Here is a 24703-nt window from a genome sequence, read left to right on the forward strand (position 1 = left end):
CCCACCTAACTATGTATACCGAAGTCGTATTAAATACGTTAAATATCACATTCACGTTTATCGTATCTACAGAAATATACAAAAGTCTCATTCTTGGCCGAACTCGCTGGCGTTGAACTCGTTACGATACATTCACTCATCCGTTTCATCTTTTCATTTCGCATTGGTGCTGTTCATAGAAAGTTTACGCTTTCTTCGCGAGATCCGTGTTACTGTGATTCATTCTATACTTATATTAAGCGCAATTGATCAAAACATTGATCGATAAACCATTGATTTTTTACAAAGATGTAACTTCATGTCGATTCTCGAGGTAGATACACTATTCTCTTCTCTCTTGCTATTGGATAAATTAATTATATCGTGTTACTTATTTAAATGATTACAACGTAAAAGTATCGCCAATAGAATTTTCCATCGAATTCTTTCGAATAATTCTTTTTTTTTTATTTCCGACAGATTCAACGTAGCAATTTAATCGTAAAAAGAAATGACTAAAGAATTACACGTTCGACATTTTCACTGGACTTGGTTGGACCATTCCTGAGATCACCGAAGAAAATGTTCTCTTGCTTTTTTACGAAGCATCGATTCTTTCTGTCGTCTGTTGAAATCTCGTAATTCAGTCACGCTAGCAAACAACGAAGCACCTCGAGGACGAAGAAGGAAGAATAGAGAGAAGGTATTTGAACACATTCATGTACACATAGCCTCACACACACACAGTCACACACATATGTACGTATATGTATATTAGCAAAGCTCTCGTTACATCTCTCCAGGAGCGAGTAAATCCGTGAAAAAGGATTTTCTTTTCTCCTCTCTTTTTCTCATTCGTTCGCATCAAAGATATCAGCTCTCTCTCTCTCTCTCTCTTTTTCTCTCTCTCTTCCTTTCTTATCTTCGCATAGCCACGCCTCTCCTCCTCTTCTTCTCCCATCACCGCCATTTTTCTCTTCCTCTTCTTTCTCGCATCTTTCAATGCCTGTACTGCTGCTCGAGTTCCCTCCTCAGCCTCTTCGCGGCCGTCTCGCTGCTACCATCAGCTTCGGCATCACTGCAACCGTCCTCACCCTCCGCCACTATACCCTCAACCTCCTCTTGACGTCTCTTCGCCGTCGCCATTTCCGCGGCGTTCTTCTTCCGCCACTTTGTCCTTCTGTTTTGAAACCATACCTGAAACGTAGACACGTACTCGTATTAAATTCGCTATATAGTGATATTCAGGTGATATTTCCGAAGATATCAAGCTAACATTTTCTTAAGATTAATATTTCATCGGGGAATCATTCGAGTATAAGTGCTATACTCTTAACGAGCCTACCCTAAGAATTTGGTGAACGAATTCGAAAGGCAATAACCCGGAGGATAGTAAAACGATCGTAAAAAAGTAGTTACACGTAGGTGAGATGATCTTCGAGAAAATGGATGGCGAATCGAGCCGAAGACGAAATCGCTCGATCTTGAAAGTAAAAAGAAAAAAAAAACAAATAAGCGGTTTATATTGCCGAGAGTAATTAGTGCTGAGTTAGACTTAAGTAGACAATCATAATGGTAGTATTTAAAAATAAGAGAGAAAGAAAGAAAGAGAGAGAGAGAGAGGGAAAGAGAGAGAGAGGGGGGAAAGAGGGCGAAAGATATCAGGGAAAATTCCAGGAATGGGCTTGCCGGAAGCGCTGCTAACTTAAGGTGCCCCTCTGCACCTATAAAGCTCGAAATACATAGTAGGAGTCTCTGTCCCCGCAACAATGTATTTAATTAACGTAACGGGTGTCAGGGGAGCAACGGGGAGGTAGCACCGTAGCGATTGCACCCACAAACCACCCCCGATCCATGGCAGCGCGGCGTAGAACCCCACTAAACTCCTCCTCATCCTCTTCTTCCACCACCATCACCTCTACCACCACTACCACCAACATCATCCTCTTCCTCCTACGCCACCACCCGCCAATCCGCACGCTTGTTCAATGGCCGCCAAGTCGAGAGCTTAAATTAAAGATATAAGCGCATCCTGCCTGCTTTCCTGCTTGCCTTCCTTTCTTCCTTCCTGCCTGCCTGCTTGCTTGCTCGCTTGCTTGCTTGCTTGCTTGCTTGCCTGCCTGCCTGCCTGCCTGCCTGCCTCCTGCCTCACTGCCTGCAGGAAGCGGTAAACGAATTAAAAAGTAAACGGCCCACCGTAAAAGTTAATAGCTGTTCGGATGAAAATTAAAACACTCGAGAAATTAAGATAACGTAGAGAAGAAAGAGATAGAGAAGAAGTAGAAGGAGAAGGAGGAAGAAAGGATAGACAGTGAGCAGGGATTGATCCCGCGAAGGTGAGTGTAAAAAAAGTTCTTCGGCCGCGAGAAATTTCTAATTTCTACCTCGATCCTTTCTCTTCTTTTACGCATCTGGCTACTTATTTTTACGATATCTTTCGAAAAAGAAAGCAATTCTCTTTTTTTTCCAAAAAGACCGTGAGATTTTCGTTCAATTAGATTTCCAAATTGATAGGAAATCAAGTTATAGCCCTTCACCGAAATGCTATCGTGTTAAATACAAGTCACTCTCCGCCCCTCTCCTCTCTCTCTCTCTCTGTTGATACGAACGAAGGGTAACGGTTTCACGCTAGGGGTCGAAGAATAAAATCGAAAGGACAAGTGACATGGACATTGGGGTAGTATAAAGCAGCACGTGCAACGAGAAAATATTTATCGTAATGAACTCTGAACGCGTAACATTCGTTGTTCGATGAGACTCTTATCGAATTCTTCAATTTTATAAAGAGCGTTTATTTTCTATTTTCCTATCATTTCGAGAAAAGGTAATGCAACGTTGTTTATTTAAGAGAAAGATCACCCGTTCACGCAGGTACATTGCAGTATCATTAATCGTTACTTTATTGTTATGCTGGCGCGTCATTACGCAGGAATGTCTTTTCACAAAGAGCAAAGAACTCATTCATATGTTTAGTTAAGACGAAGAATGAACGAAGCACGTTGGACTGTCCGTGAAGCGAGTTCTATGCGTAATATAATATATCAACTTTTTTCTCTCTTTCTCTCTTTCTTTCTTTCTCTTTCTTTCTCTTTCCTTCTATCTTTCTACCTTCGTTCCCCCGAACAGCATCCCCTTTTGAGAGAGCGACTCGTGTAAGTCGCATAGCCGCAAGCTTTTGACCCATTCGAGGATCTACGAGTCAAATGAGGGTGAATGACAATGACAGATTTAACGTATTAGACTCTTCCTCGCGTATATATAATATCGTATTGTACCTCCTCTCGAAATTCAGTCATCGACCAACATTCCGTTATGACGGACGTAAGTGAATATTTTTCAACGAATAAATGTAAATATCTATCGTTTCGTATAAATTTTTACGATTTTTTTTTATTACAAAGCATCGTGGATAGTAACGAGGATGATAAATAAAATAGATAAAAAGAATTGTAGATTTCATCGATTAACGACGACGAGGATAAGCGAATGAAAGTTTACAAGTTTTAAACGTGAATATTTAGCAAGTTTTCTCGAGTAGTCGAATATAGTAAGAAGTATTAAATCCCATAGATAGTGGTTCGCAAGAATGTTAAATCCTCTTGTTGCGAAAGATATCATCGTGTCAAAATGTAAATGCAAAAAAGGCCTTCCCAATGGATCATCCATCTTGTTTTTGAACGCATTAGTCACGCACACGTTGCCGTAAGCGGAGGCGGACGAAGGGACGACGTCCCCGCGCTGTTGCCTCACAACTGTTCGATTTATTAAATCAGGATTATCTAAGCCCATTACTTTGTCCTGTAAACGTAGACACAAAACCGCATTTATAACGGCGCAAAGCCCTTAAGGGCGGGGTTGAGGTACTGATTTCCGTGGCTGTCTACCACCCTCCTCTAACAGATAATACCGATAGCATCTGATCTCGTTGATATTGACGGACAATTTATCGTTTGCGAAAGATTAGAGAAAGCCTCGTGACTCAGGCTGTTGTAAAGGCTGTTCGTTTAGATTGTCCAAGGAGGAGACAGGAAAGCGAGAAAACAACATGTATATTTAAAAAGCGAGTTACCGCGTGAAAAACGCAACACGTGTCGTTAATATCCCGAGCGTGAATCCTCGATTTTCCGAATCGTTCTCTCTCTCTCTCTCTCTCTCTCTCTCTCTCTCTCTCTCTTTCTCTCTCTTTCTCTTACTCTCTTTTCGATGTGCATCTTAACGAGCTTGAGTTATCGGATCGATATGCGATAACTCAAGAGAAGTATGAGCTTGTAAAATATACGAATGTTCTATTATAAAAATCTTTTTAAATCACTTCCTCGAAATCGAGAGAACTCGTTTTCTAAGCAAATATTCGAGAAAATCTTGTCAGTTATGTTTGTAGTGGTACGGAATGAGAGTAAAAGGGGAGAGAGATTTGACGAGAAAGGGGATGTTTCGTACTACGACGGAAAAAGAATAAAAGTATGGGGTACAATACAGGTAGGAAGGTGGTAACAAAGAATGAAAGGGGGGAGGAAAAGTTGAAGGGTATTTTGAAATGAGAAAGAGAGAAAGAGAGAGAGAAAGAGAGAAGTAGATAGAGAGACGGGGATGGGGAAGACGTATGGAAAAGGATGGTGCGGAAAAGGATAGAAAAGGGTTTGGAGAAAAAAGGTAGAGATCGGTGAAGAGGGAAAAGAGAAAAGCGAAGTTTCGACAGGGAGGAGGAGTATGGTGAATCGAGAGGGTGGAAAAGGAGAACAATGTACACGATGTAAATAAGAGTGAAAAAGAGAGAAAGAGAAAAAAGAGAGAGTGAAAGAGAGAGAATGAGAAAACTATGTAAAGCATATTTATAAATCCTTCGGAGTTATGCTCTTTTAATCTTAAAAATAAAAAATAAGTATAAATAAAGTGAGAGCGAATCGATTTGCAGAATAACGGAGATGAAAGAACTGTTCAACCTACAAACACGTTTCTTATCACGATACATTCTTCGAGAATCCAGATCTCGTCTTCTCTGTATTAGAAAGTGCATTCAACCTTGAAAATTTATCGGCGGTCCAATGAAACTATACCGTTTGAATAATAAGCGAAGTCAACGACGCGTAAGAGTTCGAAGTGAATGTCGCGAACGATCGGCTTCGACACGCATCATTAAACATTTCCTTCTTCGTGCTTGATTCTACGTCAAAATTTTTCCATTTTATACACACGTATATATACATATGTGTATATGTATATGTGTGTATACGTATATATATAGATATGTAATCCTTCTGTGGATGATTCGGGAAATTTTGCGCCTTTTGCGATTCATCAAATACTACGTTACATCGTGCAGGACGTCGCCCATATGACATATTCGATTTTCTTTTCTGTTTCTCTTCTTTTCCTTTTCTTTTCTTTTTACAATGAAATTCGAAATTACAATGAATTTCTAACCGAAACATTACGTTAATAATAAACTTAACATTGACTCGGTCCAACCATCGTTTCTTAAACTCGTTACCATTACGAAACGCATCTCGATGATCGAGATAACATTCATGGAGAAAGGGTTAGGATATCGTCGTAAAAAAATGTTCCTAACAAAACGATAACCTATCGCATCGCGTTATATAAAACGTATCTCCGTATCGCCATGTAATCCATATTCAAATGGCTTTTACGACGCACGACGTGAATTATGAAAGGATGCTAGAGGCCGATACGAGTCAGATACGATTTACCATGGGGGTGCATCGAAATTAATTACGGTACGTTTTCGAGATAACGAAGACCTCGCAAAGAAATCAATTTCATTAAGTTTCTTCGATTCTTCCGTGGAGTTCATAGTTTTGTTCGTTTCGATATAGGCCTTTTTTTTCTCGATTATTCCAACAATTTATCCATAAACAAAATTCTATTCGCGAGAAGCTTTCCCGAGATATTTCTTTTTTTATCCACACCGATATCGAGGCTAAACACGTGAAGCAATTAATTTCTTCGTGATTTCCCCTTAACGCTCTGGACACTGAGGCCCTTTTTTTTTAGTATAGGATTTACATTTACGCCATATGGTGTCGCGCGACAGGCTACACACACAATTCGGCCGCACGGGATATAACGCAGCTTTTAAATACCTTGCCAACCAAATGCGTTTATCCTCGATCTCGTTTTCGAACTCTCGACAAGCGACTTTCGCCGTGGATGCGATTATGAGCGAATAAATAACCGTTAATACGATGCGTTATCCGGTCAAATACGCGTGTCCATTGTCGACCTGACGATCGTTTTTAAATCCGTCAAATAATTATATGATTCTTTGCAATATTAAATTTTTGACAACACTTCTCCTCATAATCTCATGTATCTTTTATATGTTCATTATAAGAAAGATTTCAACGGACATAAATTTTCCTAAAATTTTTATTTAATATTCAATCATTGATATTTAAGCGATAACAGATTGAATTTTTGCGAATAAATATATAAGAAAGAGTAGAATTTTATAAAAATAAACATCTATAAGGTATAATATTAATAGCACGTTTTCTTGGATAAAGTAAGAAAAGATAAATTTCCAAAGTATAAAAAGAAAAGTAAAAGAACGTTACTTTATCGTACATACGTTCACGATAAAATCGGACGAGATGTGCCGGACACGACGATAATTTTATAAATCAATCGCATACGAAGTAATCGCAAGACGTTCTCTCTTTCTTTCTCTGTCTCTCTCTCTCAACCGTAATATTACAAAGTGCTCCGAGCAGAATGTTTCTTCAAATAATAAGTAATGCGATCCACGAGAATGGCAGAGGGTAGTTGGCTGTTGGCGATAATGCGCTCCTCTGTATTCCGTTCTCGTAGCGCTTCCCCATATCGATATGTTTCCTCACCCTCCCCCGATACCCTCTCCGACCACCCATTTGGCTTTCGCTCGAAGATCAAATGGCTTCACCGATTCGCGTTATCCCCAATATTCTATTTTTATTTCGGAATCAAATTTCACAGGGCGAAACGTGGCGCGGCGAGTTGCTGGTGGTGGTGGTGGTAGTGATGGTGGTGGTGGTGGTGGTGGTAGTGATGGGCCGAACTGTGTGTTGGGAGGGGAGGTTGAGGAAAAGAGGGAGGTCAATTTTACGACTCTCTCGTACAAACCGAAAGATCTTTCTCGCGAATCCTAGTGAGGATGAGGAGGTTCCTTGCCTATCTAGATTTTGATTTCAATTGTGTCGCATACGCGTTATTTATTCGAATGATTCGTAGATCACGATTTTATCTCGAGTATTATATCTTTCTTTTTCTCTTTCTTTCTTAGTCATTTAATCCAGAGAGGTAAGAATTTAGGCTGATGGTACTAATCGTTTCTTATGCTCATTCTTTTCGTTGTTTCTCGTTACATCGTTACATCGTCATATTTGAAGAATAATTGATCTATTCTATTATATAGAAAAAGAAAGGATAGAATGTACGGATAGTCAAATCGTTGACTGATACTACTTAATTCTTGTGTACTCGTAACAACACACAAAACGCTTTGTTATCGTGTGAAACATAGCTCTCGGCATGGAACGTTTATTTTCAATTTCCTCCTGGCTGAACGCAATTAGTCGTTGGTAGAGCAGTCATCATTGACTACCGCTTGCGACCCTAACTTAGCGTCCAATCGGAGCGAAGCTAGTTGCGCGAACGTTTATCGTGGACGACACCGTTATTCGCGTTTGTTGTTGTTCTCGATATTGGTTGATTTTCATAGAGCGATGGTCTTCATAATATCCTCGTTTCTCCTCGTATAATTAGAGATTAGATTATTCGATTGAAAGAGAGAAAGGGGGGAGGGGAGGGAGGGAAGGAGGGAGAGATGTATAAACAGTAGAATACGAGTTTATATATCTGGATTGCTCAGTGAAATAACCAATATTTTCTTTTCGATAAATGAACGAACTAAGAATGTTGCTGACTTAACTAACATAAGAAAAGAGAAAAAAAGAGAAAGAGATAGAGAGAACTCATGAAATCGAGCATTATGGAGTCAAGTATATGTGGGCCAATTTTGAGAGAGAGAGAGAGAGAGAGAGAGAGAGAGAGAGAGAAAGAGAGAGAGAGAGAGAGAGAGGATAAGAGAAAGAGAAGGGGGTGAGGGTGTGCGCGGGTTGAGGTGAATGAAGGGAACACCGTCTGCTGCCGTGATTTATCACGCCGTGCCATGCCGCGCCGCCGTACGTACATATACCACCATGATGATACATGGTAGTGGAAAAGCGGGTAGAGGAGGCCTTCGCTCGTACTAATTGACGTCATCGATATTGGTATCCGTCGACGAGCAGATTACTCCGCCGTAAACAACTCCGCCCTCCTGCAGCCGTGCATTCTGGCCGGACGACGCGGATGGGAGGGTAGAAAAGCCACGCCACTTTACTACTACACTACTACAATACTACTACTACACTACTACTACTACTACTACTACTACTACTACTACTACTACTACTACTACTACTACTACTTCTACTACTACTACTACTACTACTACTAGTACTAGTACTACCACTGGCATCGCTATCGACGAGTAGACGTAACCGATTTACCCTCCTCCCCCTCCTTGTTGTAAGGCCTCCGTATCCATTCGACGACCCCACGTATTATCCCTACTGATCTCCCTCACTCTATCTCTATTCCTATCTCTCTCTCTCTCTGTCTCTCTCTCTCTCTCTCTCTCTCTCTCTCTCTCTCTCTTTCTTTTTCCTTCTTTCCTTTTCTCTTGCATTTGTTCATTTGAATTAGCCGAATACTTAACGTTACTTTTCAGCTAGTTCGTTTTACGTTCCAAAGTCGTAGAGTTTATTGACTCTACAATGGTATGCATTTATCGAGTGTAATTTCTCTCTCGTGGATAAAATAAAAGCTGGGCTTTAGGAGTATATGTATCGTTTTTGCGAAAAAAAGTTTACAGAGAGTATCGGATATCTATTCTTTAAAGAAATAAGAGAATAACTATCGTTTTTTCATTATCACTTTTGTATTCTGCTTTCTTATGTAATAGATATTTGATAAGGACCTCTTTAAGGGATCGCCATCTGCGATAGGTTTACTCGAGATCTTCTTGAAGATTTACAAGTCAAAATCATTTTCATCCATACTTTTTAGCCTGCCCCCATCTCGGTCGGTTGAATCCCCAATACCTAGCGACAACATTTCATAAATTTTACGCTCGGCACGTTCGCGCGACGCATGAATGATAAGTGTACGTTTTGTATTTTTTTTTTTTTATATCTCGTTCTCTTCTTTTTATCGGTATTGTTTTCCTTCCTTTTTTCTTTTTTCTCTTTTTCTCTCTCTCTCTTTTTATTGTTTTATTATTATCTTTTTTTTTTAACAGGTTTTCACACCTACACCATGAGTTCGACACTTTTTTCCCCCCATCTCTTTCCCGCTCTCTACTCTACTCGTCACCCAAGAGTGAATCAGTGTTAAAGATCGAACGATAAATTAATGGAAAAGGTCCATTTCTCTATCTGTCAGTTCATCTCGTTTTCATATATCGTATATACGCACGCACATACATGCACGTAGCTTGACGTTTCGATATGCGTCTATATACGAAGGGTGTCACGGTCTTTAACTCGCAAATGCACGACGTTCACTTTGCCGTATTAGATTCTAATAGAGGGGAATAGCTTTCCCTTCTCTCTTTTCTTTCCTAAAAGCTCAGACTTCATTTCATTCTCTCACTCTTGCTACTCATTGGCAGTTTCATCGAATTAAGAGAAATAAGAGGGAAAAAGTAATAGTCGCTAAATTTTCTATGCGATAATACTGATCTTAACGATTGATGTTATATCGTAAAAGATGATATAGTTGCTCTAATATAGCATATTCGTATTCAATGGAAGATCACACAGTAAATATCCGAATCAAGCCTCTGTTGCGTCCATAACGTATACGGTAAAACGTTAATCAAGCAGTAATTAGGCCGTGCTTGCGTTATCATCGTTTAGGATGTGATCCAGTAGGCAATAAATGTCGTTCGCCGGATTAAAGAGTAGTTGTATCGGGAAGCTGCGAGAATCGATAAACCGTGGAACGAGATTTTCTCGATGGTTGTAGTAGGAGTACCTGTATTGTTTTAAATGAATTCTTCGATTTTAGGAAAAGAAAGGAAAAGTAAAAGGAGAAAAAAGGGGAGGAAGAAAAAATAAGAAAAGTGAGCTTCTCGTCTGGTAAAAAAGATTTTCGAACGATCGTCGATGTGATACGCGACGCGATAAATTTTCCGCGCGAAACGCATATCTCCGTTGCAAAAAGCGCGCATTAATTAAAAGAGAAATCGTATCGTTGGCGAAAAAGTTATAAATCTGGGAATGTCATATGCGGTAGGACATATAAATCTTCATCGGGCAGAACTACTAAAGCCCGCCCGTACCGTTTGAATCCCTCTTCGATATTGCAAAAAGTGATACGTTCAGCATGTAATGATCCGGTATTACACCGAAACCACAGGGGGAACGATATTGATTTACGTTAGTATTTTAATCGAAATCCGTCGCGCCGTATCGTAATCTGAAAAATTTTTGATTATTTAAAGATCGATCTTCGTAGGAACGGGAATTTGTAAAATTTATTCGTTTCAAACGAATTTCCAATCGCATTGATCGGGAATAATCAATTCTTTTTTTTTTTTGTTCGATCTTCATTGTCGTACACGATAAAATTTCTGTTTCCGTTCGAAGATTTTTCTTTTATAAATTTAGCATCATTTGCAAAAATATATTTTAAGAGCTAAATAGAAAGATAGGAACGTCATCTGTGTGACATAAAATATTTAAATATTTCAGAATAGCATTCATACCGATTAATCTTCTATCAAGAGGAATCCGTTCTTCGAGAGCTAATTCATAAGGTACGATATTGTGGGTGCTCGAATCAATTTGTGCTTCATCAGTAGTGCGATTGTAAATGGATACAGGTGGGAACGGTCACGTAAGCGAGAAGAAGCAACAAAATTATCACACGATGACAAGCGGAACTCGTCTTCTCTCACTCACTCTCTTTCTCTCTTACTCTCTTAAACGTGGACACTTTTCTACAATACGTTTCTACCTGACGTTTGATCGTGCCGCCGCCATCTTCTTTGGCGTCCTCCGCATCTTATTGTACCTTTAGAAAACGAACGCACGGTATTAAGGAGAGACTCCATTAGGAGAAACTATTTTTCTCCCGTATGCGTGATCTCACAACGTCGTCGGACTCTTATCCCGGTATCTCGTATTATTATATTCAAAAACCAGGATGCCCCCTTTTGATCCGTCGTACGAGAAACCCTCTCTACCGTTCTCACATCCGTTGTTTTGAATCGCATCGTTCACGGTGGTGCACGGATCACGAACGAGGAGAATATCGACTTGGGTCTGGACTCTCGACGACTTTAATCTTTTCGTGCTTTGCGATCGTTATTTTCGTATTTTTAGACGCGACGTTTCTCCATCTGAATGTTTTCAACGTATCCTTTTTTTCTGAGAAAAAAGAGAAGAAAAGAAAAAGAAAAGCATAGAAAAAGCTACAAGAACGTTAATCTTTTCAACGAAGAAAATGACATAGCAGCAATCGTTTATATTTTCATATAAATAATATAACGAAAAAGTATGTTGCGTTAAGAATTAACGACATAATGCAAGAAAATCGCGAAAAAGTACAAGATATACACTCTCGTCGTAGGATCACACCCCTCTGTTCTTTATACCTATCGAATCGGTGAGTAAGAAAGAGTAGAAGAGAAAGAGAGCGTACGAGCGTGTACGTACAATATCGTAGTAATATTTTGGAAAAGCGCCGCGGTGTTCCTTCGGATCCGAAGGCAATCTCACCCTCGAAGATGGCATATACGCGGAGGTGAATCGCCTCTTTCCGAGGAAATCCGAGGTAATTGAATGCTCACCCTCCTCTCCGCCTCGTCTCGGCCTTCCCTCGAGCGTCGCCTTCGTCATCCGGCCGCGTCCAACCCCCTCCCTCGTCTCTCCTTTGCCACCCACTCGTCTATCCACCATCATTCTCTCTCTCTCTCTCTCTCTCTCTCTCTCTCTCTTCCTCTCTCGTGCCAAAGAGAAAGGAGTTTGCTCTCATCCCCTTGCCATCACTCACGGACGCGGACTTGTAGCTTTCAATAAAAATGTAAATATGGCGGCGTAGAACGAGCCAATGACAGCGCTACATCGACGCGGACTCCGTGAGAGGAGAAAGAGAAAGAGAGAAAGAGAGAGAGAGAAAGAGAGAGAGAGAGAGAAAGAGAGAGAGAGAGAGCGAGCAAGAGTAGTAGCATGGGCGCGAGCCTGCCGCCACCGCAGTAGCAACAGCAGCCGGAAGGGGATTGAGGGCTCGAAATGGGCTCCCTCTCGAAGATGGCGAAAGGAGGAGGGTGAAAGAGCTTCGACGCCACTGCTAGCACTGTCGAGAGGAGTTGGAAGAGGAGAGTGCTCGAACGGGGTGTGGGCTTTAGGAGAATCGAGAGGGGTTGTTCGTCGAGGGGTGGGGAGATATAGAGAAAGAGAGAGAAAGCCGACCCTACTACTACAACGTCACCCCTCTTCTCTTTTCGCGAGAAGCTGGAGGAGAAGAAGAAGAAGAAGAAGAAGAAGAAGAAGAAGAAGAGAAACGGTGGGAAGTGCCGAGCTTTTCTACGAGAGCGACGCCACGAGGATGACGCAGGTGCCGCAAAGCTTGACACGTCTCCGGCTGTTTTGTCACCTTCTTTTATCCTTCGAACTTTTTACAAGCTCCCTCGTTAGAGGCCTCACCCGCTTTCACCGTACGCGTTGATGGAGTAAGCCGAGCCGCTCGAACCAGGACGCTTTTTAAAATCTCACCCTACTACCACTCGTCCAAACTCATCCTCCTCCTATCGTGCCTCTCCCTCCGTAGATCGGCTTGCTATTTTTTTTCTTTCCTCTTTTTCTCTCTCTTTCTTTCTCACTCTCTCTCTCTGTCTGTCTCTGTATATATCTCTCTCTTTCTCTCTTTCCTCCGAGGAAAGAGTGTTTGCGTTGCCCGGGGTGACGATAGGACGATCCGATCTTTTTTGCCGATTTTTAGGATTTAGGGACGACGACGAGCCCTTTTCGTGATCTCGATGAAAGCTGTCCCGGTTTAACAATCATCTCCGACGAAACGGTACAATAATATTAGACATTTCTCTCTGTTTTTCTTTTTTTTTTCTACTTTGGATTTCTTTTAATAGCGTTAAGCGAACGAAATTAGCTACGTGACAGACCGATTGATAATCAACTTATCTTCCTTTTCTTTTTCTTGTTGTAACAGAGTTATAATTACTATTATAAAATTCCTTTTAACACAAAGTAATTTGCTCGTACCTTTACTTGCGATTCCGACATTCCAAGGGCGTAAGCCAATTTAGCTCGTTCAGGTCCAGCGAGATACTTCGTTTGTTCGAAGGTCTTCTCCAAGGCGAATATCTGCTGCCCACTGAAGGTCGGTCTCGTGTGCTTTTTCTTTCCACCTTCATGTTCTCCGGCACCACCACCAGCACCTGTCATTCCCTGCTGACAGCCGAGCTGTTGAGATACTGTAACGAGAAGGTACGATGTAATTATAATTAAAACTTCGCAATTATTTGTAATTCAAAAAAGAAAGAGAGATAAGAACTGATCTAAAAGAAAAAGAATAGACGAAACAAAAGAACGTCTTACGGTCGAGATCTCTGTCTTAATTAGATGAGAAAAAGGTTCGGGAGAATTTCCAAGGGTAATTAAGAAGTAGGAAGAGTAGGGTGAGGTCTTATGGACGAGGGCACGCGGTCGAACGTATTTGTGTGGCATGTGGGCACGGACTCTCTCGCGTGTATGAACGAGAGAAAGAAAGAGAGAGAGAAGAGGGCGTAGGGTCGACACGACAGTGTGGGTTGTGGGACTTTAATTTAATAAAGCAATTTGTAACGGAATACGGAACGAGGCAATAATGGCCAGTCGGCGGGGAGGGTTCTAATGAGCTGCTTACCGCACTCTCCACCCTTCTCTACGATAGGTACCGCGTTTCGCTCGATTCGCCTCTCGTTCGTCTGCTTATTGTTACGTACTGTCCGCCTTTATGATACACATGAAGAATATCTAAAGTCCATCCGACAAATCAAGGATTTTCTTCAATAATTACTGTTATATATGATAGACCATGAATATAAACAAGTATATGTATATATATGTAAAGTGATGATCGACATAGTAAACCGATTAAACATCACGAATATAATGGTTATTTCTATGAAAACGGCGTTTGGAATGATAAACATCTTATATGTTAGGTGAATTACTTCGTTTATATTTGTTCATTTTTAAACTATTATAAAAATATTTATAGCTTATAGAAACGAATTAGGAATAAAAGTAAATGATCGTCGTTATGCGATTGTATAAAGGATAGGATATTTGTTCGCATGTAAATATTATAAAAATATAAATCGGAGTTCTCTTGATCGACGGATTTCATCTTTGGAGAATAGCCCAGGAGAGGATAGTTGTATCGTACAATGCCAGAAATTGTCGGATTAATCTTTACAACATGTCGATGCGTACACAGCTATAATTTAATCATTCGATTTAGACCGTACAAGTGATACGCGTGTCAAACACTATATGCGAATCGAATGGTAACGAGATAATGTACGCGCGCGATTATATAAACGCGAGCGATATCGGAGCAAGCAAACGTTTGCCTGTTAACCATTGATAGGAAATAATGGCTTTACGAGAAAATAAGGAACAAAAATATTGCATTGTTCTACCGAACAAAAAAATCTTTTTATTATTATTCTTATCGATATTGTATTATTAGTACCATTTAATATCAACTTTTAATTAATTAATTTATTTGTTAATCTATCGTAAGATTTTCTTCAAAATATATTTTCATTAAAAAAAAAAAAAAAAAGAAAGAAAAGACCATACGAGCATAAATATCATATGATTTAATCGCAAATAAAATAATTAATCTAGAAGAGGGAAAATCATCGAAACAAGGACGCACATAGTTCTGCCAGAAACGATCTCGAGCATTTTTCCTATCAGTTTGTCTTCAAGCTTTATATGTATTTCCGAGTATCGAAGAGGAACGAGATGGGCATAAATACAGGAAGAACGCGTTGGATCCCGCGGCGATCGTTCGACTTTTCTGCGCCTCGCGAGACCCATAGAGCCGATCAACGTATCGCTCTGGAATATAAAATATAACGGTGCCCGGTGTAACTTACGTTCGATGCCGCTGGGCCGTCGAGGGCCATAGAGTATGTTGGTGGGACGTAAAGGGGGAGGGTAGGGGGAGGGGTACACTTCGAGTCGAAGGGTAGGTAGCTAGAGAGGTAGCTAGGTAGCAGGAGGTTTGAAGGGGACAGTGGTGTGTGGATACCGTGATGCCGCAGTTAAAATATTGCCAGAGTTATTCGCGCGAGTGTGGAAAACGTAGAGAGAGGGAAAGAGAGAGAGAGAGAGAGAGAGAGAGAGAGAGAGAGAGAGAGACAGAGAGAGGGTGGAGTCGGGATAGAAGGGCTGATATTGAATATGATATTCTGGATCCAACGGCCACAGCGGACTACCACTACGCCACCCTCTTATTCGTCCTCCCGCAGTGACACTCGTGTACGCGCTGGTGAAACAACACACGCCCGTGGAGCCTTTTCTACTGACTTACATCCTTACGTTCTCGCACCCTCCTTACGTCACACATGTGCCGCCCTAGGGACGTAGAGAGAGAGAGAGAGAGAGAGAGAGAGAGGGTGGAAAGCGAGCACGCTGATCTATGCTCTCGAAAGGGGAAACGACACCCCCTCCGCGTGCCGTCACGTGTTCTTTCACTTTGTTCATGATTTTTTTCTTCTCTCTTCCTTTATTTCTCCCTGTCTTTTGGCGGTCTAGTTGATAGCTCTTACGATTGGTCACGCCGATGCCGACGATAGGATTTGCCTGGACAAGCAAGATTCCTGATTTTTTGATATCGTTAGGGAGGCCTGGTCACGTTAGAACATCGTTTACGAGGGTCTAAATGTTTTCCTTTCTTGGACAACGATTCGATGAGCTTAATTATTTCTGAACGATCGCTTGATCTTTTTAGCTTTGTTTACTTTCGTGGATTTTATTTCAGTCGCTTCCAACGTTATTGCTTTTTAAGAGATTTCTTCCTTTTTTAATTATTGTATTTGTTCATCGAATGTGTTTGTGTACGAATAAACAGGTGTAAGCAATCAGAGGAATGAAAGAGTTAAATCACGTTTTGTTAATAATTCGACGAGTCTAAAAGAGATACGCAAAAACAAAAGAATTCTTCTTTCTGTCGAATTTTTCTAATTTTCACGTTTCCTCTATACCGTATCCGTTCTCATGATTACCGACGTCGAAATAAGAGCGGAATAGGTTTTGCTCTATTTTCGGACAGTGTTTTCTGCTTTTCTTCCTCTAATTCATTCCACTTGACATGTCTCACTCGTCGTCACGGTTCGGAGGTCAGTGCTTTCGCCTCTGTCCTTTCCGGGATATTGTTTAAAAAAGAGCACATCGCCGTCGTTGTCGTCGTCAAGGCAAGTGTTTTTTCACTTTCGGTCCCGTGATTTTCTTGCCGCAAAAGCAAACACAGAGGCAGCTGTCAAACCTGCGTGCTACGATACCAGGGGAGGAAAGGTTGAAAACATCCGCAGGCATTCTCGAATTCGAGAAAGGAAAAAAGAGCTTGTGTGTGTCTGTCTTTCTTTCTCTGTCTCTCTCTCTCTCTCTCGTTTTTTGTAATAAGCTTTATCTCTTAGATGTCGAACGAATGTCATCGAGCGATTTAACGCGTGTATTTTTCTTCCTCAAGACGATAATAGAGTAGTATGAGAATTTCTGTCTTTGAATGTTTCTCTCACTCTCTCTTTTTTCGAAAAGTTTATTTTAGCTCAAATATCTTTTAATCTTTGTCAATGATCTCTTCTTTATTCTGTTCATGATAATTTAAATGAAATTCAGAGGAACTTACACGTGTGTAATCTTGCTCGCCATGCCAAGGGATCGCTGACCAAACCTTGAAGACCCGGCCAATAGACAGCCGGATGTCGTGGTTCTGTCCTTTGTTGGAACTGTCCGATACCTGCAGACAGAATAAAAGATCCCTTAACTCGATTTATTATCGTTTAGTTGTCTTATAGGAATATATTTTTAGTGACGCGAATTTTCGATGGATTTGAATGTAAGGCATGCGTTTTGAGAGTCTTTCGAAATAGGGGAAGAGGTCGAATACCTTAGTCTTCCTCCCTTTCACCAAACCAAGTTAGACCCCTTTAACAACTCCAATAGCTCATAACCGCTCGCGGGGACGTTCGACGATTTTATATGCGTACGAGACAACGTGGATTTTGAGACGACGACAAATCATCGAGCTACTAACTTGTCGTTCGTTTCATGGACGTGATATTGTTTAACAAGAAAAAAAATAATAATGATAATAATTTTTATAATAAATAATAGTATAAATAGTACAGGGCGTGGATCGTGAAATAGAATTTTTTATATTTTTTGTAGTTTGTCTTGAATCCTCCGGAGACTATGGCTGATGCGAGCGAACGCTTAATTTCCCTTTAACAATACACACCTTGGCTATGGTATAATAAAAGGTTATTTCCGTTTTTACTGTCACGTCCGACTGAGCTTACCTGGAAAGGAGACGAAAATGGAAGCGACTACGATACACAAACGGACCACTGTCATTTCCTTTTGTCCGCCACTACCAAATCAAACGGAATTTATAGCATCGTAAAGGAGCACGGACAGCGTACTCATCAATAAAATATTAAAAGGATTCCTTCATCTTGTATACCGATCCGTAATAAGAATCTGTAACGTAATCCGTAATAAGGACCTGTAGCTTTTGCGGGAAAAAGAAAGGAGGTGAAGGGAAACACTTTGCCACTTAAACGGACCCCCGGCGGTGACTTTTATAAGACATTTATGGGACACTATGGACAGTGCTTCTTGATTTAAACGATGAAAACATTGTAAAAATGGATGCGAACGTGGAAGGTGGCGTCCGTTCGATGATTATGATCGTTAATCAAACGCCGCTAGCGATACAGTACGCCTTGGCATAGTGTTTCTTTTAGAAATTCCACGATGGGGAAGATGAAAATGAAAAATCTATTTTCGATCCTCTTTCAAAGTATAAAGGAGAAAAGTATACCATGTGTTCTTCTTTTTTTGCTATTTTCTTTTCTTTTCTTTTTCCTTTTTTTTCTTTTTTTAATAAAAGTACATATAGATCGATAAAATTATTTTCAAAAGTATTAAAGAAGAAACGTAAAAGGTAGAAGAAGCACTTTTTTCTCACCAAGGAGATAAACGATGGGCCAATAATGAGAGTTATCAAACGCAGGCTGTATAACGCAGGACACGCGGCGTATCGCTCGAAGTAATTAGTATCGGCGTGCAATCAGCGTGAATAAAATACCGACGCATATTAACGTCGATTATTAATAATGATCGACGATTATTAACATCGACGCGTTGTGCCAGGCTGAAAGCTTCGGTAATATCGCTAAAACGTATCGCCGTGCTACCCTCCTAGCGAATATCGTCCGGCAAATACATTCCGTCGGGCAACTCATCAATATATGTATGTATATAGATATGTCTATATATATGGTTTATTCTAATAATGTAGAATACCGATCGCCGCAACGTAAATGCTTGTTCGTGCCTATTGCATTTGTAATTAACGTTACAATCTCATATAGATAATGAAGTCGTTTCGTTGGATTAAATCGTTATCGATAACTCCAAAACTACACTTCCCGTCGACAAATTCTGTTTTACTTTTTTTTTAACATTATTACAGCTACGAATTTCAACCTTAAAATACATTCGTTATCGATCGATTTTGAAACGATCTCTCTATTGACTCTCTTTGTCCGATAACATTCTAAATGTTTTCATTCGACGACTCTCTTTTTCATATTTCACATTCTCAAGTTTCTCCGACCATGCGTAAAATCACGTATATCAATATTTACATTTTGTATAATATCGTAACGCAGAGAGACAAGATTAAATAATTCTCCGGTAAAGCTGTCAAAATGCGTTCATATTTACACGTCGAAAATGGTATACTTCGATTACAGGGACCGAACGCATCTCAATTTTATAAATTGTTTCGTGCACGTGCGCTCTTTAAATACCGCGTATCGAACGCTATTCATCAAACGTATCTGTTCCTATATCGAAATATATAAAGCATTTATTATATAGCGAATATGGTCGGTATAACGTACTGGTTACAGTTAACATCCCTATATATCGATCGCGAATATTTTATTTATAATCTTTAATCGTAGCTATAAATTGTAAATGGTGTTATTCGTTGTCGCGACGAAAATGTCGATAAATCCGGAATAAATCGAAGTAAACCTATGGCGTGTGTGTCCGACGGGAATTGTAATATTATTTATCCACATTCATCAAGTGTATCATTAGGATAAATCAATGGTAAAATTGTAACGAATATAGATATAATCGTAAACGGTGTAATAAGGATCTCTTAAAAAAAAGAGTCATTTTTAAAAATCACCGACGAAGAAATTATACGAAAGAGCACAACTTGGTTTACAAGTCGTGAGTGTAATAAACGTGTATGTGCGTGAACAAGTTTCTCCAGAGAATATAATGCTTGTCACGTACATTGCTACACAATGAAGATACATCGGTCACGTAGATACGCTTTCATAGAAGACACGAAAAAGAAAATTATTATTCTACTTTTATATTAACTTTGAGCGTTGTAAAATATTTTAACGAGCAGGCTAAAGTATGTACTACTTACATAGATATGTATCTATGTAATGCTTCGAACGTCACGAATTAAAGGCAAAGTTTTTATTATCGTATGACACAACGATCGTGTTCCAACATATTAACGAAATATTTTTCTCATGGTAGCTAAAGACACCTCGTATTCAGATAATGACTTTCGGTGGCATACCATATTTTCATTCTTTCTCGACTATGATTGATATCTTAATGTTTGCCGGACGCGGAAATCGACGCTTGGTTCTTGCGGATAAACGCGGGTAGAACACGTTCGAGCATACCACCCGATGTGTTTCATTATTGTGAAACATAACAGCACTTCGCGAAGAGCAAATCGTTTAGAAATTTAATGCCATGAATGTTAAGCAACGTCGCTCGTTTGCGTCGCTCGTTAATGTACCGTGGGAGCACGTAATTCGGTAAGCATAAATTTTACTACCACTTTACCTCCCACGTTTCTCGGTCGACCTGGCGATCAGGTACCGCCACCATCACCGTCATCATCACCACCACCACCACCACCACCGCCACCACCACCACCACTACCATCACAACTATCACAACCATCATCACCGTCACCAACATCACCATCACCATCAACAACACCATCGCGCATCGTTCAATGATACCGAGTGTCATTAATTCGCTTCTTTCGTTCGCACGCTCTTACCAAGCTCATTTCGAGTACTTACTTTTTTAAAGGGAAATATTCAACGTTAGTAACGTAGAACATTTATTCGATCTCTCGTGTTTAATCGCGAGCTCGTCAGGCTTCGTCGTTATATACGCGTAACAGGAATTAGCGGTTAATGACGCTCCTTGAGAACATACGATCGTAATTACGCGGCTACTGTAAGAAATTCTTTTTTTTCGTTCATTGTCGTTAATATTATTATTATTATTTTTTTCCCCTTTCTTTATAATAAAACGCGAATATTTACAACCGAACCGTCAGATTGAAATTTATTTAATCGCGATGACGATTATATATTCCTTCTATTTGAAAGGAGAGATTATAAATCATGATCGTGAATTTGTTAGAGTATGGACGTTTTTGCGTGAGTTCTTGCGTCGCTTAGTTAACCACACACGTCGACCGATGCTTTATTGAGAGTATCTGTAGCTATATTTTACAAATTTTTATACGAAAATAAATTTAACACTGGATCATATTTATCTTTACATAATCGTAACGTTGAAAGGTTTCCAAAGATATTATTATGTCTCTTTCGTTCCGCGATTCTTTCTATTCGAACATCTACCCTAATGTTTTATTCTTTTTACAGCGATCTTTTTAAAAGGAACAATTCGGCTTTGTGGCAGTATTCCAGCGATGTCTCGAAACATCGCTTTGGCTCTTTTATGGACTTGGATTCGAACTTTCGTAACTCTGATCTACTTCCCGAAGAAATTCATGAAATTCCGACGGGATATTGGTACGTATTAAAAATCTCATTTTAATACGACTCCGTTTCAATTCGACATCCAATTCGTTTTGATCATATTTGTTGTTATCAAAATGCACTAGAAAAACTATTGGACTACTTTCCAAACATTTAAAGTGAACAATTTAATCAATAAGCCAGCATTTGAAAAATTTTCTATATCCCTGAAGAAAAATAAAAAAGAGGACGTGATAAGATCCGCCGGTTAGATCCACCGATATCGAACTTGACCTTTTACGAGGGTGCCCATAAAAACGATGAAATTTTATAACAATCCACGGCTTATCTTCAGGTCGGTTAGCTCGAGAAATATCTGAGAACCCTAAAGAAAAGGAAAAGTAGTCGATACTAACCGGTAGACGCGGTGAATCCTGCGTGCATGGCGTAACGTGGTGCCGCCATGTGTTGGGGATGCGGTGCTGGTTGAAGGGCGGCGTGCGAGGCGGGCACAGGAGGTTGCGGATGCGCGGCCGCCGGTCTCGAGAGTATCGTGTCTATGCCATGAGGATTGCTGCCGACCGATGTAATCGAGGTGGCCGGACTGTGTTTTCCTGTGCTGCCCGTCGGCGAGGATTGCCCACCTTGAGTGGTCAACGTTGCAAGAGGAACACTAATACGCGGCAATTGGAGTCCCTGTTGTTGTTGATGTTGTTGTTGCTGTTGTTGCTGTTGCTGTTGCTGTTGCTGGTGTTGATGCTGTTGTTGTTGCTGCTGTTGCTGATGGCTGCGTTCGGCCATCGAATGTAAAGCAGCCAACGGTTGATTACCGAGCATTCCACCACCAGCAGCGCTCAGATTGAGGAACTGCAGAACGTGGGGCGCGGCAGCGGCATGAAAATCGTGAAGCCACGGTGGTCTTGGAGGTGGTGGCGAGTGGCTCGACGTTGGCGGTGGCGAGCAAGATCCCAAGGAGGAGCCAGCCGAGGAACTACGATCACCCTCGGCTATATGACTGTTTCTCCTGTGTTGATCGCTCAACGAAGACATGTTGTCTCCAATCTCAAGCTCACCTTCCGGACTTGATCTTTGTTGAAGCTCCGGCTCACCGTTCTCGCCGCAGCTTTTGTTGCTGCCTCCGCCGCCTCCTCCACCACCTCCTCCTCCGCCGCCGCCGCCGCCGCCGCCGCTGCTGGTCAAAGAACACACCATCTCGCACCACGCATAATTCGATAGTGAACGGTAAATCTTAACGAGACGTTCTGCACCGGCGTGTCAATGCGCGATTAACGTGCGTGTGTCTTTTCTACGAGTGTATAGTGTATACGTGTATACGCGTGTCTCTATCGACGAACACACGAATTTTCTTCAACTTTTTTTGGCTTTTTCAGTCCCCTCGATCTTTCGGGGATCTCAAAATTTTTCAATCTTTTCCTGGAAGGACGGCTGCGATTCTTTTTCTTCTTTTCCTCCTTTCTATTCCTCCTCCGGCTATACCCAATAAGAAAATCGTTTCTACTTCGAATAGTCCGTAACACGAATATCAGTTTATCTTTCACGATGTCTCGGAGTAACACGGTAGTAGCATTACACGCGTCGTCATTCGCGATAATCACCTTCACCGTTCATTTCTTCTTGATGCACACCGCTTCGCGAGTAAAGGCGTCGTCGGTCCAGCAGCCGGCACCGAAGTCGATGATGGTGAAGTGCTCACGCGAGAATGGAGTCGGTTCGATCGTGAATCGGTGTATCCACGGTGGTCTCCATCTATCGTGCGAGAGTCGTGGGACTCTCTGTCTCTGTCTGAGCGGCGATCTTGGAGAGTATCGTCGGTCGACTCTCCGATGGCTGTGTGACTACTCTCGCTGGTGGCAACTGCTTTCTCTCTCTCTCTCTCTCTCTCTCTCTCTCTCTCTTTCTCTCTCTCTCTCTCCCTTTCTCTCTCTCACTCATTCAGTCACAATCATATAGAGGATGTACACAGGCACGTTCACACAGACACATAGGTACTAGACGTTCTCGAAAGGGTCCTCTCCTCTTCTTTCTCGTCCTCGTGGCAACCGAGGGAGAAAGAAAAAGACAGATAGATAGAGAATCAGAGAGAGAGAAAGAGAGAGAGAGAGAGAGCGCCAGCGACGACGGTCGGGATAGGTCTGCCCCCAGGACGCGTGGCGTTGAAACGAGGGGCGAGAGCGGATTGGCGTCCCCCTCGTGGGACGGCCCTGCCGTTGAGGGCGGTACCACACGCTGATTGGTTGCCAGGATGTCGTTCTACCGGAAGAAGAGGTGTTCCGGGCGGGGCCTCTCAATCTCGCGTTAGCTTCTTGTTAAGCGTCTTTCATTGTGTGTTTAAATTCGTAATTTATGATCCCGACTGAATAAAACAAGAACTTGCTGGTTCGCTAGCTCGCTTGCTCGCTCGCTGGTTTGGCTGGCTGGCTGGCTGGCTGGCTGGCTCTCTGGCTGACTACTTGGTTGGTCGGTTGGCTCGCTTGCTAGCTAGCTGGCTCTCTTCTCGCTAGTTTCCTCGACGACCGGGTACCTTCCTACGACTACGGTGACACTGTCGCTTCGATAACTTCCTTCCTTCTTGTCTCTTCCAAGAGAATACTCTTCTCTCGTTGTCCTATCTCTTCTTTCTAAACCCCCACCCATTCTCTCTCTCCCTCTATATATATATATATATATATATATATATATATATATATATATCATCCTATTTCTGTCTCTCTTGAAATCGAGTTATTCGCTCCCGATGGTCCACTTACCCGTTCCCCCCACTTTCCTCTCAGTTCGTTTTGGCCATCTCTCGAACGTACTACGCGATATGCGCGCGTCAACGAGAATTCGGTTACTTCGTACTCGATGAACCATTGCCTCCGCCAGGACGTAACGAATGTCGGGATGAACTCGGCGTTTTCTGGCACTCAACCAACGTAATGATCGCCCCGTAAGTGTCCAGGCGCCTCCCACTCGACTCTTCTATGTCCTTCTTGTTTCTCCATTCGGACGGCGAGATGTTTGCTCGCTTGGAGATACAACGTTTAAGAGCTTTTCGAAGCTTTCATTGGATTTTTCAAATTATATTTAGAATTGTTTCTTACGTATAAATCGATTATGATATTCTCTCGTTCGAGATGGTGTTATTTTCATTATGATGATCGATGTTCAAACGTAAAACTCAGCTTATCTGTTTATGTTACCAATATTTGTTTACCATTCATTTTTGATGATTATAATGATTTTTATAATAATTTTAGGATATCTAACTATAGATACCAAATAGTATAATAGAGAGTAATAATATTAGTGTTTCTGTTGGAATATTAAAATTAATTTAATCGAAGAAATCAGATTCATTAGAAATAAACGGGAGGTAATTTAATTTCCAAGAAAGCAGATCACATTTCTCCTTCAGTTATTTACCGAGTCGGCAAAGTTAACGCTTAGGGTGGGAGCGTAATTAGCGTGCCGAGAAAAAAATTGGCAAGGGTGGGCGGAACGGGCGCCGTCGCGAACTTTCTCACGCCTTCGATTTGCCTTCGATGAGTT

The 24703-nt window shown here is 41.2% G+C and overlaps 1 protein-coding gene across 1 annotated transcript; it reads right to left on the minus strand.

Annotated features, from left to right (window-relative positions):
* Positions 1-675: 675 nt before the first annotated feature.
* On the minus strand, positions 676-23078 carry LOC127061879 (homeobox protein Nkx-6.2-like). The gene is made up of 4 exons (XM_050989338.1): positions 21568-23078; positions 16951-17061; positions 13308-13519; positions 676-1176 (listed from the first exon to the last, which is right to left on the minus strand). Exons 1-4 carry the CDS (start codon positions 22361-22363, stop codon positions 979-981), a joined length of 1317 nt encoding a protein of 438 aa, XP_050845295.1. The 5' UTR covers positions 22364-23078; the 3' UTR covers positions 676-978.
* Between the last annotated feature and the right edge of the window lie 1625 nt (positions 23079-24703).

This window comes from Vespula vulgaris, chromosome 2, assembly GCF_905475345.1.
Source record: "Vespula vulgaris chromosome 2, iyVesVulg1.1, whole genome shotgun sequence".
In the NCBI taxonomy this organism is placed as follows: Eukaryota; Metazoa; Arthropoda; class Insecta; order Hymenoptera; family Vespidae; genus Vespula; species Vespula vulgaris.

Bases quoted from the DNA above. Each gene is read 5' to 3' on its own strand.
- LOC127061879 (XM_050989338.1), bottom strand. From the start codon at position 22,363: ATGGTGTGTTCTTTGACCAGCAGCGGCGGCGGCGGCGGCGGCGGCGGA. The intron at 13,520-16,950 runs GTAAGTTCCTCT...TTCTCGTTACAG, and splicing joins GCGAGCAAGATTACACACGT to TATCTCAACAGCTCGGCTGT. The intron at 1,177-13,307 runs GTACGAGCAAAT...TCTACGTTTCAG, and splicing joins TGTCGGAATCGCAAGTAAAG to GTATGGTTTCAAAACAGAAG.